The sequence below is a fragment of the Fukomys damarensis genome, unplaced genomic scaffold (genome assembly GCF_012274545.1).
Source record: "Fukomys damarensis isolate Sample0158 unplaced genomic scaffold, DMR_v1.0_HiC HiC_scaffold_37, whole genome shotgun sequence".
NCBI lineage: Eukaryota > Metazoa > Chordata > Mammalia > Rodentia > Bathyergidae > Fukomys > Fukomys damarensis.
Window position 1 is genome coordinate 34,035,934 of NW_022900949.1, and position 15,097 is coordinate 34,051,030.

Here is a 15,097-nt window from a genome sequence, read left to right on the forward strand (position 1 = left end):
CCTGCGGGGCCTGGCCTGACCCGGCCCCGGGCCCACCACCCTCTGTGGCAAATTGTGCTTAGGACCTGGCCGCTCTGGCTTCATCGTGGCACCAGCCCACTCCCGCAGCCCAGCGTCCTGGACGGACACAGTCCCTCGGCGCCCTGGCAGTGAGCAAGGAGATGCCAGGCGCCCATCCCCAGTGGAGGGCATCTCACCACACCCTTCTCCCCTGGACGGCCCCACTTCTGCCCCCTGCTGTGTCCAGGCTGACCGGAAGCTGCCCTTCCTCTGACCCTGTCCTGGGACCTCGGGGTCCCCTGCTCTCCGGAGGTCAAGGCCAGCTGCTGCCTGCGGTATTCACCTCCACATCCCCAACACACCGCACCGTCTCCCTCTCTCGTCAGGCAGAGCTGGGCCATGGCTGGGTCTGGGGTCAACTGGCCTCCCTAGGGCCGACTGGACCCCAAACCCCAGGACAGTGCTGCAGAGCCACCCACACTGGGCTCTGTCCTCTGGGAAAGGAAGCCCGAGCTGGTTCTGGCTTTCATTTTGCGGTGTGACCTCCAGCGTGTTCCTCAGCCCTGGTGGGTAAGGAGCCCCCACCTCAGGTTCCTTTTAGCCCTGCTCCTTCCCTCTCCTCTCTCCCAGCCTGGGAGCTGGAAACGATCACGTGTAAACCAGAGGGGCTGACAGGAAGATGGCACAGAGGGGCAGGTGACACTGTGGCACCTTGCTGACGCCATTCACGCCACTGCGGCAGCCCCAGTACCTGCTCACTCTGTTCAGTCCCCACACCACTGGCGGCCCTCTCTCCTGACGGTGCTTAGCCTCCTGTAGCAAGAGCTGAGGAGTCCAAGCACACGGTCTTCACGTCAGCCCAGCTGCAGGATGGGACCACGCAAGGGCGGAAGGGTGGCTTCCCTGCCTCTTCTGAGTGGTTGTGTTGTGTCTACCATCACGCCTTGGAGTGTACACTCTCAGGAAATGTGACAGTCCCGTCTGCAGATCAGTGGCACAGCTGCCCCTGCCTGCTCTGGCCCTCTAGCACACATTTGCTTTGTGCAGAGAAACAGAGCTGAGAGTGGTTAAACACACTGATTTGACCTATTTCAGTAAAAGGAGTAACGAGGAAGACTGTGACAGTGTATATTTTGAGCTACATCATAAGGGCCTCTTTTGTGAGACTCAAGAAGTAAAGATAAGATACAGCAGAGTGCACCCAGCCTCAGCAATGCACAGCGAAGCAATGCCCGAGTGGACAGAGGACCCTAGTGCTGCGGGAAAGGCAGCGCGTGTGTCCCCAGGAGGGGCCTAAACACACTGCAGGTGGCTTCCTCCCAGGTCTCAGACACCACACCGGGGATCAAACTTGGGTCCTTGTGCTTGCGAGGCAGGTGGCGGCACCACTGACCTAAATCCCTGGCCCCAGTTGGTTTATTTTTTGCTGTTTTGGTGATGTCAACTGACAGAAGAAATGTTACCTCCTCTGGGAAAGCCCTATCAAACTAATCCGAACTATGTGGTAAATGTTTGTTGCTGTTCACTTTGGATGCTGATACTAAACTTCCAACTTCCATAATTAAAAAAGCAATTTTATGCTTTCCTTATTTATTTCTAGGATAAGTGGAGGATAACATTTTTCTTTCTTGATGATTCTCTTGACATTTCTGAAAAATAACATTTTTACACTCAAGGGAAACCGAAGTCAAGCCAAGCCCACATGCTGGGCAGACGACAGCCCTCAGGGAGCAGCAGGGCAGGCGGAGGGCTCCGTCCCTCAGGCACAGGCAGCCCCTCTTCCTGCCGCCCATAGCCGATGCTCAAGGCCAGGGCAGCTGCTTTCCTGGGGAGCCGCAACTGTCCTCTAGCCAGTGCTACCGCCTCCCATGTGAGAACACCCCCCGGGTGTCCAGGGCCAGGATGTGCTACTGACTGTGAGGCCGCTTGGCCTCGGGTGCCTCCTCCTCCTCCTGCTTCAGCCACTGCACCAGGAGGCCTGCACCACCTCTCTTGGCGGGCAGCGGGCTCCTCGGCAGGAACTGACTGGACCACTGGGGTGTGTTGGTCTCATCCGTTAGAGGTGTCTCCTGGTCCTTCTTAGGTGATTTTGTGGCCAGCCACTGCATCATCTTTTGGCTGCTGCTGCTTGCCTTGGGTTCCTAAGAGAGAGAAAAGTTCACAGCACCCAGCTTCAGCTTCTGGAAGGGGCCCATTCAGCCAGGAGCTGGGACGGGTGGAAGGCCCTGGAGGGCGCTCCAAGAATGGCGGAGAACAGAGCAATGGTTCAGTGCATGTGCCTGCCCTAGCCCCGAGCACCAAGGTTAGAATTAGTACAACGTGACCCCGCAGAGTAAGGTCCGCGCAGAAACCAGCCAGTGTCTGATGCAAAATGAAGACAAGTACATTTTTAGAGGAAAAAGTGTTAGGGTGGCAGGATTTGGCAGAGAGCCGAGACAAAAGAAAAAATGACAGCGACCATGGATAAGGGGAAAGCAACTGTAAGACAAAAGGGATGGAGCGGCAGTCCTTGTGGTCTCCGCCCTGCCACGGCTCTGAGATGAGCTCTGCAGGTCTCGCTACACAGCTCTTGCTCCATCACCCTTAATATCACTGGGGTCTGCTTTATTTGCTTTTTGACACAGGGTCTCACTGTGTAGTCCAGGCTGGCCTTGAACTGGCGACCCTTCTACCTTACCCTACCGACTGCTAGGATGACAGGCCTGCGCCACTACACCGGGCTCTGTGGTGTTCAGCTCGGGAACACCCTCCCCCTGGCCACTTTCCCTCCCCACAGCCTGCGTCCTGTGAACACTGAGATGGCACAGGTGCTTCTGAGGAGACGACTAGGGGCTTCTCCACCTTGTGGCTGCAGATGCAGGTATAGGAAGAGACAGCAGGAGTCAGCGGGCCGAGGATGGACAAGGGCTTGGCCAAGGGCTTCTATCTTCTGTCACCCTCAAGAGAACCTCATCTATCATATTCATAAGAATGCCTCCTTTGTTTCCTTTCTTTTTTGGCTGAACTGGGAACTGAACTCAGCCCTTTTTAAATTTGGAGATGCTAGGGCTCTCACTAAGTCACTGAACTGCCCAGGCTTGAACTTGTGACCTTCCTGCTTCAGTCTCTCGGAGCTGGAATGACGGACGTGCAGCCCTGCACCCAGTTCCAAAGCAAGTTCTTAGTGGGGTTTTCGGGACTTTCTGAGGCAGGGTCTTGCTACCTAGTCCAGGTTCGTCTTAATCTCACAGTAATCCTTCTCTGCAGATGCCCAGGGAGAGTGAGAGCTTCTAGTGGTTAAAGCTGTGACTAGGAAAGGCCACAGCCTGGGATATGAGGGGCCCCTACCTTTTTGACCACCAAGTGGAGGGGAGTCAGACACTCAGGGGTGTTGTTCCTCGAGTTGTTGACAACAGGCGAAACAGGGTGGAAGGTGATGTTCTCTGTGGGGCGGATCAGTTTCAGCGCCTCCTGCGTGGGGACGTCCCCGAAGTCCAGCCACCTGGTCACGGCCTCCTCCCCATCCAGAATGGCAGGCATCCTGTGGGTCAGATGTCAGTACAGTGAGGGGAGGGAGAGACACAGTAACCGGAATAGCTGACAGCAGTCACCACAAGGGACACGTCTCCTCTGTGCGTCACAGACACAGAGAGCAGGGCCATGCCAATGTCCATGCTAACAAACTGGTGGGCTTTCTACAGTGCCCGGCCTAGAATGAAGGGACAACAGATCCCGGAAAACTGTCTATCAACAACCGCCTCCATCCTCACCCCCTGTGAAAGCGACAGTAAGAAAGCGCTAGCTGGGCACAGCAGCACATGCTTATAGTCCCAGCTACTTGGGAGGCTGAGGCAGGATTGTCTGAGCTCAGGAGGTCAAGGCCAGCCTGGGCACAGGCCAAGACCCAGTCTCAAAAGAAAGGAAACCAAGGTCAAGAGCTCAGGAGGTCAAGGCCAGCCTGGGCACAGGCCAAGACCCAGTCTCAAAAGAAAGGAAACCCTTTGGATGTATTTTATGATAAATAGCATCTCTGCATTGTATTATATACTACTTGGTAATAACTAGCAGTGCTGCTTTTTTGTTTTGAGACAGGGTCTTGCTATGTAGTTTAGGCTGGCCTTGAACTCCCTAACCGAGGCTGACCTTCCAAGTGTTGGGCTTATAGGTGTGCGCCACCACACTCAGCCAACAGTACTTTTCTTAACATATGAAATAATGTTATAGTATTCTGGGAAGCTGAGGTAGGACGATCACAAAGCCCAGCCTGGGAAACTTTGTGAGACCCTATCTGAAAATTTAAAAAAAAGGGGGGCGGGGGAGACAGTAAACAAAAAGCTAGATCACAGGAGAGTGTATTTTCACAGATACAGCTCAGGACCAGGGTAAGCGGGTAAGTGTTACATTCTTTGCAGAACAGCAAAGCCTCACATGGGCGTGTGTTCGGATGTGGCAGTAACTGTAAAGGCGTCACATAGGTACCGTCTGTTCTGCTAGTGCTTGCTTTTAAACTGCAAATCTGTTCAGTGTGATTGATGTGTGGGGAGCAGGTAGAGCAAAATGCAAATTCTGCATTTGCTTCTGCTCCATTTCACATGTGTGAACCAAGGTGAGCACAGGAACTGCCCCAGTTGAAAGCCTGGGAGGGATGCACGAGACGTACACAGCCTCAGCATGAGGCTACCTGCGCTTGTGTGCCAGGAAGGTCCCAGGCTGAACACTACCCCTTAGCACCTGGGAACTTCCTGTGCCTGTTCAAAGCACCTATTTCACGTCTCAAAAGCGGCTCAGCTTCCTGGCTCAGAACGTACTGTGCCCCATAGTACATGCAAATGGAAAGGCTCAGCTCCTGGCTCAGAACGTGCCCTGTAGCGCATGCAAATGGAAACATTTTAAGCACAGAGAAGCTTGAAATAATAAAGCATCTTGAAAGAAAACCAAGATCATGTGATTATCTCCCAAGCAACAGATATAAAGGAATCCATGGCAGCGACAATACTGCAAAATAAAAGAAACACCCATGGCTGGAGTGGCTTCAAGAAGCACTGAGAAGCTGAGCTGATGAGGCCTGAAGGAACAGAAGCAAAGGCAAAATTCTTAAAAAAAAAAAAAAAAAAAAAAAAAGCTAAAACCTTTTTCTTACAGAGAAAGCACTATTTATATATAAAGACCTTAAACACTACAGAATTGGCTTCTTTTAATGTAATAGTTGTGGCACAGTGCTTTCTGCTGTCAGGAGAAGCCACAGCACGGATGGAAACAGCCCATAGGAAATTCCAGGGTTGGGGCCAAGACGCGGTGCAGTGGCAAAGAGCCTGCATAGCACGCGCCAGGCCTGAGCCGCCCTCAGTACACTGAGGACAGAGGAGAAAAAAGTACGCAAGTGGTTTGACTCCAGCACCACACACACAAAACTAATAAAAAGTTTCCAGTCACAATGTAGTAATTAAATGGAGGAAGCTAGTCACTGGATCAACTATTCAACTCTTGTTTTATTTTTTGAGACAGGGTCTCACTGTGTAGGCTGCCTTTGGACTTGCAAGAACTCTCCTGCCTTAACTACCCAAGTGCTGTGATGACCGCTATGCACTATGCCTGGCTATATATATATTTTTTGAACCCAGGACCTCACGAATACTAAACATATGCTCTGACTGAGTCACAACTCCAGACCCTAAAATTACTTTAAAAATCTTTGAAATCCAGCCGGGTGTGGTGGTGCACGCCTTTAATCCCAGCACTCAGGAGGCTGAGGCAGGAGGATCGCTGTGAGTTCCAGACCAATCTGGGCTACATAGTGAGTTCTAGACCAGTCTCAACTACATAGTGAGACCCTGTCTCAAAAAACCAAACCAAAACAAACAAAACAAAAATCTTTGAAATCCAGACAGATTTTATGTGATTTTTATTCCGTAATTTTGTAGTATTTTTTAAAATGCATGTCATGTTATAGCCAAACTGACTATAACGATTTATAAAACAGCTTAGTTTCTTTTCTTTTCTTTTTCTTTGTTCTTCTTTTTTTTTGAGACAGGATGTTACTGTGCAGCTCAGGATAGCCTTGAACTCACAATGATCCTCCTCTCAGCCTCTGGAGTGTTGGATGACAGGTGTGTGTCACCACCCCTGGCTAGTTTCTTTAAAGCTACTTGTCCAAAAGCACAAAGGACAGAGTCTCATCTGCATCTTTTTTGGATCCAGGGATAGTAAAGTGGGAATTCAGCCACCTGGGAGGCTGAAGCAGGAGGTTTATGAACTTGAAGCCATCCTGGGCAACTTACTGAGAACTTGTCTCAAAGTAAAGTGAAGAAACACTGGCTGAGGCTGTGACTCAGCACTTCAAATTCATTCCCCAGCAATGGACACAGAAAAGCTTGCCTGTGGTGGATGTCATGTAAGCTTGTGCAGGAATCCACAGTGATGATGGTGTAGGAGTATAGCAGGTCTCCTCCCTCGGGCGGCTCCCAGCAGTCAAAGATTCCCGCCATTGTCAGCGGCCTCCAGTTGTCCCAGATGCTCTCCCAGTCCTCAGCACTGTCTGTAACTCCACCACTGCTTGGCTGCAAGCGAAGTGGACAGGTGAGGTCTACGGGCATCCTGGGCACTGCTCCACAGTGCAGTGTGGTGACTCCGCCTACCACCATCACCCCCCAACACACTGCCAGCGAGGAAAAGAGGCTTGGTGGCATAAAACTGTCTGCTTGGCACGCAGGCACATTTGGCTGGGTGTTCGTTCAGGCCAGGTGTGTGTGCCACTGAATCCCACAGCTAATCCGCACCAGCCACCTGCTGTAACCCAAGGACCCACATGACCTGGAGCCTTCCTCTGCCCAAATGTCCCTATACCCTTTCCTCTCATCATGCAACTACTTACTGCGCAAGACTCTGCTTAAGACTTGCAATACAGAAAGCTGTGAAGAGGGTCCCTCTCACCTTAACAATAAGGACTAAAGTTACAGAATCTATAGAATCATGGTTTTTCTCAAACTTAACCGAGAGCTGAGGTTGCTGGGCAACTAGTGAGCCTAAACTGTAAGGAAAGAGGGGTCCTATAAGGCAGAAAGACAGGGCCTTCATACAGCAGAAAGATTCAGATGTAATTATGACCACATTTAAGAGCAGAACACAGAGGGCCAGGGACGTAGCTCAAAGTGCAAGGTTCTGAGTTTGAACCTTTGTGTGTGCGCGCGCACACACGCACACGCGGGCACACACACACACACACACACACACACACACACACAAAGGAAGGAAGAAGGGAGGGAAGAAAGAAAAAAAAGCAGAGCAGAACACGGGCTTTGTAGGTCGCTGCCACAGGTTCCCCAATGTGCAAGAGGGAGGCAGAGGTGTGGGGCTCCTCTGTAGGAGGATGCACCGAGGAGCATGCTGCCCAGCACAGTGGACCCCAGGGTCCAGGAAGTCGGTAAGACCTGCTCAGGGCAAGGGGCTGGGGGAATGAGAAAGCCAGAGACAGATGGCCTGCGACCCAGGTCTGTCTAGGACCGAACCATGACAAAGAACCACTGCCACCTACACTCAACAAGCACCAAGTGACATGCGGGCAGAGTGAGAGTGGAGGAGAACTTTGCATGGCCAGAACTCCCAGGGAGTCCACAGCTGCAGCAGGGCCATGGTGACGGCCTTCTGCAGTCACCACTAACAAAGAACTGCACACTACCAGAGAAACTGGAAGCCTGGTGACAAGGAAAGCATGATTTCAGCCAAAGTCCAGGTCAGTCCCACTCATCAAGACTGAACTCATAGATGAATTCCCAGAAGTAAGCATTATTTATCTCAGTTTCCGTCTTACCCGTTATGCCTGACAACAATCAAATACTACCAAGGCTGAGTGTGGTAGCACATGCCTGTCGTCAACCCAGCATGCTGGGAGGCTGAGGCAGGAGGATCAGAAGTTTGAGGCCACTCTGGGTAAATCAGTAATTTAGTAGGACCTTGTCTCAAAATAAAAAAATAATAAAAGGGCCAGAGATGTAGCTCATTGCAAAGGTCCTAGATTTAATCTCTACTACTAAAAAAGACCAAAACAAAACAAAACAAAAAGCACTGAACACATGTCAATGAAAACTACCCAAACTGAAACACAGGAAGAAAACACAGAAGAGAAATGTAAGAACTATAGGGCAGTATCAAACCATTTAGCACTTATGTAATTAGAATCCCAGGGGCTGGGGATTTAGCTCAGTGGTGCTGCCACTTGCCTCACAAGTGGCAAGGTCCCGAGTTTGATCACCTTGTCGCCTTGAGTTCGATACCAGCCTGTGCTACACAGTGAGCTCAAGGACAGCCTGAACTACATAGTGAGACCCTGTCTCAAAAAACAAAAACAAGCCCCACCACACACAAAACAAACAAACAAGCAAACAAAAAAACAAACCCACTCCTATGGGGGAAGGAAAAAATGTCCTACTTTGGATCACTGGCAAGCATCACTGCTGGGCCCATCTGGGAAATGCATCCTAGGCAATGTCAGTGCTTTGTGAGCACCACAGGCTGTAGACTGTAGGGCCTGCTACACACCAGGCTATGTGGCACGGCACTGTCACACACAGGGTCTGTCACTGATGGAAACATCCTCACACGGTGCACAGCATGATTTGGCCCCCCATCCTTCCCACAGTATACTGTGTGCTCAGCTGTAGATACCTGTTCCGCCTTGGTCTGGGGGAAATAGATGAAGTACGGCTGCCTCTGGCTTGATACCCGACATCGCTGCCACTCGTAGAATCCATCTGCTAAGACAACACAGCGTCTCCCCTTTCCAAGGGGCACCTGAGAGAAGAGAGCCAAGGTATGGCTTGGTGACACGTTTGTGTTTCCGTGATGGCATTAAGGTAACTGAGTTAAAATCTCAGTCACGGTGTGACCCAGAATTACAGAGAGTTCTCTGTATCTCATTTCTTTGTTTTCTTTGCAGTAGTGAGGATGGAACCTAGGCAGGTGCTCTAACACTGAGCTATTCCCCAGTCCTTTTTATTCTGAGACAGGGTCTTGCAAAGTTGCCCAGGCTGGGCTCAAATTTGATAATCCTCTTGCCTCAGCCTCCCAAGCAGCTGGTATTTTAGGTCTGAGCCAGTGAACCTGGTTAACTCGTGTGTACAGTCACCATTCAATTACACAAATGTTGAAAAGATACAAGCCAGGCATGGTGGCACATGCCTGTAATCCCAGCACTCAGGAGGCTGAGGCAGGATCACTGGGCTACACAGAGAGTTCCAGGTCAGTCTTAACTACATAGTGAGACCCTGTCTCAAAAAAAAAAAAAAAAAAAAAAAAAAAAAAAAAGATATAAAGTACATAAAAGCAAGCAGGTCTTTTCTAATAAGCAGGTATACTTGGTAGCTGGTCTCCAATGTTGGCACCCAGCTAACCATGTACACTTCCCAGTGTCCACACCCCACAACGTCCCCTTCCACCCTGCACTGGGAGGGTCTACAGCACCCATCCTGCCTTCGTGGGTAATGAGCTCTATGCATGAGTCTGCCTACCCCACACCCTCCAGCTCAGCATGGGAAAGGCTTCCTGTTATTCTAGCCCTAACCCTCCCGCCCTAGACTGCATATGGACACCACCCAGCTATCTGCCTACAAGTACGTACAACCTGAGAGAACCGTTTTGAGTTAAATCATTATGTTAGCACTGGGGGTGGTGCATGCCTGTAATCTCTGTAATTCCACTACTCTGGGAGGCTGAGGCAGGAGAATTACAAGTTAGATCCCAGCCTGGGCAACTTAGCAAGGCCCTGTTTCGAACTAAAAATTATAAAAGAATGGGGATGTAATTCAGTGAAGGCCTTGCATTCAATCCTCAGTATTACAAAATCCAAAATGAGGGCCGGGGATTTAGCTCAGTGGTACCGCCGCTTGCCTCATAAGGATCCAAGTTTGATCCCGGGTACCAAAAAAACAAAAACAAAAACAAAAAACCCAAAATGAAACAAGGGCTGGGGATTTAGCTCAGTGGGGCCATGCCTACCTCACAAGTGCAAGGTCCTGAGTTCGATCCCCAGTACCCACCCCCAAAAGAAAATAAAAACACTGTGTTTTGGCCTGTCTGTCACACAGCACACAGCACAGCACTCAACATTAACAATTTGGAGCACTCTCTGGAACCTTACTTTTCTTCTCAGGCATACAAGGCGCTGAACAGTTCTTAGCAAACACAGTGTGTTGTGCCTTTTCCCTAGACCAGTGACCTACCTTGAATGACCGTTTCTCCAGGATGGTATCACTGCGACAGTTGGTGGTGCTGAACGGCAGCTTGGAAGGGTCACCTTCTTTGAACCAAGAGGGGACCAGGCCCCATCGCATGGGAGCAATGATCCGCTCGGATGAGTCTGCATCCTGCCACAGAAAAAGGTTAAAATCAATCAGTGAGATACAATGAAGTCTGAAAAACAAAACACACATATGCACTGCAGTACTATTAGTATGAAAAGACAAAATTGCACACAATTTTTCTAAAGTCTACTTAAAAACGATTGTAATGGTTTCCATGATACAGACAACTTTAGCAATCCTGTGTACTGGGATGTTAGGACATTCATCACCTGGATAGGGAGGGAACACAGAGTTGAAGTTCCTGTACACTTTTAATCTGTGCCTCTGAGACAGTCTTCATGTGGCCTCAGCTTTCAACACCCATGTGGGTGACACGGGCCTGCAATCCTGGTGAGTGGGAGGCTGAGGCAAGAAGATAGCAAGTTTGAGGTTATAGTGGGCAACTTAATAAGACCTTGTCTCAAAATTTAAAAAAGGGATATAAGGATGTAGCTCAGTGGTAGCACGCTTACCTAGATGTGCAGAGCACTGGGTTCCATCCTAGCACTGAAAAAAGCACCGAGTAGTTTTGTGCAGAAGAGTTAACACAGCAGGCCAGAGGATGCTATTTTTATGAAGGTCTACTTACAAGCTGACCCCTGGGAGCATTCACACCTTTCCCACTGGACAAGGTGGTTGACTCTGTGTAGTTTGTTAGAATGAAGAGATTACCAGGGACAGAGGTGCACACTTGTCATCAGAATCAGGAGGGCAAGGCAAGAGTTTAAGTTCCAGGCCATCCTGGAAGCGTGAGGCTTTGTCTCAAAAACAAAACCCCAAAATAAAACAAAAAACTAGTAACACCCAAAAACCAAACAAGTTAATGCCAAAAGCTAGTTCTTCTGTTCATTCATTCATTCATTCACAGACAGTGTCTCATTATGTACTACAGGCTAGCCTTGAACTCAAGGTAATCGTCTTGCCTCAGCCTCCCGAGTGATAGGATTACGGGAATGTGCCACCAGTTAACCCCCCATACACTCACACAGCTGATTGTTGTATTTACATTAGTTTCTGTAAAGTGACCTTTAATAACTGCTGCTGCTCTTGGGGAAACACAAGGCTGGGTTTCTGAGAGACAAAATGTCACGAAGAGGTCAATATATAACTTTTCTGTCTGCTTGGCTTAAAGACACCTTCTTTGATCTGTATCACTGATTCTTTTACTTTTCATTTGACGAGAGCATGCACTTCAGGCCTAAATGAAGCTCAGCTAGTGAGTATTTCCCCTCTCAAGGCATCTTCCAGGTCCCTCAAGGTTAGGGACTCCAGCCAGCACTTTAGCACTATGCTTGGGGGTCCCTCTCCCCCTGATACTAGGGATTTAACACAGGACCTTTGCCCCGAATTAAATACCCAGTCCATTCTTATTTATTTTGAGACAGGGTCTTGTTAAGTTGTTAAATTTCCCAGGCTGGGCTAAAGTTGTGATCCTCCTGCCTCAGCCTTCCAAGAGTGCTGCTGAGGTTAGTTAACAGGCATGTACCACTAGGTAAACTTGGCAGTGTTTTCAAACAGTGAAATCACCAACAAGAAGCACAGAAATGTAATAAACATAGAAATTGACCACAAAAAAGATACCACTTTTTTGCAATGTTAAGAGTGGAAAACAGAGCTATATTCAGCTGGAAATATGAATATAATCAGGCTACTCAAATTTCTCCCTGCTCTGTGTCTACCATGACTGTGAAAACATCATTAGCATAGATTTGGGGCTACAAATACATTTTAGAGTAGGTGAATATACAAATATGTAATTGAAGAACTATAAACACTCCCTGTGTATTTGAGAAATGTGAAAAACAAGAGATTTACTAAATCCTCTCCATTCCAAAATTAAATGTGCCTGCCAAGCCTAAGGGCCCCTGCTTGCAGCATAAAAGAAAGTAAGATAAAATTACAGAAAGGGTGAAGATAGGTGTATTGGCCAATGTCTGAGATTCCTGCACTGGAAGAGGCTGACAGGAGGATCACCATGAGCTCTGCGCCAGCCTGGGTTACATAGTGAGACCCTGACTCAAAAAACAACAAAACCCCAAGAACCTACTCCTTGGGGTAAGTTGAGGTTCCCATCTCCAATTTTTTTTTTTTTTTTTTTTTTTTTTGGTACCAGGGATCGAACTTGGGCCTTTGCACTTGCAAGGAAGGCACCAGAAACACTGAGCTAAATCCCCAGGCCTCCCATCTCCATTTTGAGGGGCCCTCCTCAGCCTTCATCCAGTGACAAGATAACTCTGACCCACTCCTATCACCCAGACTTCAGGAATGCCACGGGACACTTCTGGTTACAACTTGAAGGTGCTGCTAGTATCCAAGGAATAGAGGCCAGGGGTACTGCTAAATATTCTATAATGTACAGCAGCACTACACCCCACATCAAAAAATTATCCAGCCCAAACGTCAACAGTGCCTGCCTAGGCTGAGAAACCTGGTCCTCATGGGTTCTGTTGCCACCTCTGACTTCAGTGCACTCCCTCGGCGATTGTAAACCAAACCCAATCATGAGGGCAATGAATAGTGTGTGAGAAGTCAAAATACTGAAAATACTTCTCAATATTAGTCATTTTTCCTCCCCCTTAGGGACTCCCGAGGGGAACAGTGGGCAGCAACAGGGCAGACAAATGAAAGAGGAAGTAATTTGCAAATCAGTGGTTTCAGATGCAAACGTTACAACCCATACACAAATGCTGGCCGTTAAGAATTTGGATGAGCTGCTAAAATGCTTCTAATTTTGTCTTAAAATTTACAGGTTTGAGAAAAATGAAATATCAAATATTTATCAAATTAAGAAACAACAGCAATCTTCAACAGAATTTTTTTAATCCTCAATTATTTTTGCAATACTGGGGTTGAACCCAGGACTTTCACCCTGAACTACATCCTAAGCGGTTTTGATTTTTTAAGACGAGGTCTTGCCAAGTGGCCCAACTGGCTCTTTAGAGACCTCCTGCCTCAGCGTTCCCAGTAGCTGGAATTACAGGTGTGTGTCAACATAACCAGCCCAATCGTGACTTTGAAAAAAATTATCAAAAGCAATTAAAATATTTAAGACATAGAGAAACTTCTGCTTTCTGGAACAGGAGAAAAGAAAAGGAATTTAAACTTTATTATAAATGGACACTCCAACACTACAAGGATAAATACCGTAAACACAGTAAATACAATTAAATTTCTGATAAACCAAACCAGGTATGGTGGTGCAGACCTACAGGACCAGCATTCTGGGACGCTGAGGCAGGATTGTTTGCTTGAGCCTAGCCTGGCCAATTTAGCAATTTAGAGATCCTGTGTCAAAATAAAAAGGGGTGGGGGCTGAGGATATACCTCAGTGTGAAGGGCCTAAGTTTAATCCCCACTACTTAAAGAGAAAAAAAATGTTTTTTTCAGATAACCAAATCAAGTACATGTCTTTCTAGGTTTATTAGAAGACAAAATAAAAAGGCTGAAAACACAAGCAAAAAGAACAGAATTTTTCAATGCTTAAAAAAATATCAGAAGTGTTTTTAGCTTGTCTTCTTCTTTTTTCCCTGTTTTGGTTTTCTGAAGCAGAGCCTTGATCTTCCTGTGTAGTCCAAACTGGCCTCAAACTCAGTACTGTAGCCCAGGTAGGCATGGAAATAGTGATACTCCTGCTTCAGCCTCCTGAGTAACTGGAATGAAGGTGTGCGCTGACACACCAGCTAAATTTAGCTGGTTGTAAGCTTGCCTTAGGGGTGATTCAGTTGGTCTGGTAAAGGAGTACAGAAAGAATAATTTATTTTGAGACAGGATCTTGCTCTGTAGCCCAGGCTGGCTTAGAACTCAAAGTGATCCTCCTGCTTCAGCCTCCAGAGTGCTGGGAGGACAGGTGCGTGCCACCAAAGCTGAGGGTTATTTTTTTAGAAATACTTAAATGATCCTGATGATACGTGAGGTCTGAAAGCTGTTGTCTTAAAACAATTCAAATTTAAGGCACATATACTGGGCACACGTTAAGGCTGCTATAGAAACTACACTTAAAACAGCCGAAGAACAGTCATCCCAACGTAGAAAACAAGGTCAAAACTTCTTTCTGGAGGCCAGGTGTGGTGGTGCACGTCTGTAATCCCAGCACTGGGGAGGCAGGAGGATCGCTGTGAGTTCGAGACCAGCCTGGGCTACATAGTGAGTTCCAGGTCAGTCTCAACTACATAGTGAAAACCTCTCTCTCAAAAAAAAACAAAAACAAAAAAACAAAAAACTTTCTGCGGGGCTCTGAGTGACTTTCAAGCGGGGACCAGTTCACACGTCACCCCAAGGCTGGGAGCACCCCGACCCACGTGTGCCGAGGACCGCCGGGAGTTAGTTACCTTCTCCAGGTGCAAGCGCGACAGCAGCACCGGGCTACAGCTCTGCGGGCTCTGGTTGTAGGAGGGGTGGTACTTCTCGGGCTGCCTCCACTCGGGGAGCCGCTGCCGGCCGCCGCGGTCGCGGTAGGCGCAGGCCCTGGTTAGCACGTCCCTGGGCAGGTGGCAGGACGTCCGCCCGCACATCGTCGCCGCGCTCGCCCTGCAATCAGCAAGCACAGGGAGGGGAGCGCTCCTGCTCCCGGGTCTCCGACGCTGGGGCGTTATCTTGTGCTTGTTTGCACAGGGTCTCGCTCTGCATCCAGACCGGCCTCAGCCGCCCGTGCTGGGATCCGACCCGCAGCACCGCCGCGGCTCTCTGGAAACTTCCCGGAGCTCCCGCCTGGCAGGGTTTGCTCGCGTTGCTCCCCGCCTCAGCGCCCGGACAGGCGGCAAGAGGGCGAGGCGCCGAAGTGGAAA

The 15,097-nt window shown here is 48.9% G+C and overlaps 1 protein-coding gene across 1 annotated transcript; it reads right to left on the bottom strand.

The window, feature by feature from the left end:
- Positions 1-1,213: 1,213 nt before the first annotated feature.
- Hmces (5-hydroxymethylcytosine binding, ES cell specific) lies at positions 1,214-15,091 on the bottom strand. Its single transcript, XM_010617490.3, has 6 exons — positions 14,642-15,091; positions 10,194-10,337; positions 8,641-8,766; positions 6,355-6,536; positions 3,328-3,520; positions 1,214-2,141 (listed from the first exon to the last, which is right to left on the bottom strand). The coding sequence occupies exons 1-6, from the start codon at positions 14,822-14,824 to the stop codon at positions 1,908-1,910; spliced, it is 1,062 nt and encodes a 353-aa protein (XP_010615792.1). The 5' UTR covers positions 14,825-15,091; the 3' UTR covers positions 1,214-1,907.
- Between the last annotated feature and the right edge of the window lie 6 nt (positions 15,092-15,097).

Excerpts from the sequence above, each read along its gene's own strand:
- Hmces (XM_010617490.3), bottom strand. The coding sequence starts at position 14,824 with ATGTGCGGGCGGACGTCCTGCCACCTGCCCAGGGACGTGCTAACCAGG. Across the intron at positions 10,338-14,641 it reads CGCGCTTGCACCTGGAGAAG|GATGCAGACTCATCCGAGCG; the intron begins GTAACTAACTCC and ends TTTCTGTGGCAG. Across the intron at positions 2,142-3,327 it reads TCCACTTGGTGGTCAAAAAG|GAACCCAAGGCAAGCAGCAG; the intron begins GTAGGGGCCCCT and ends TCTCTCTCTTAG.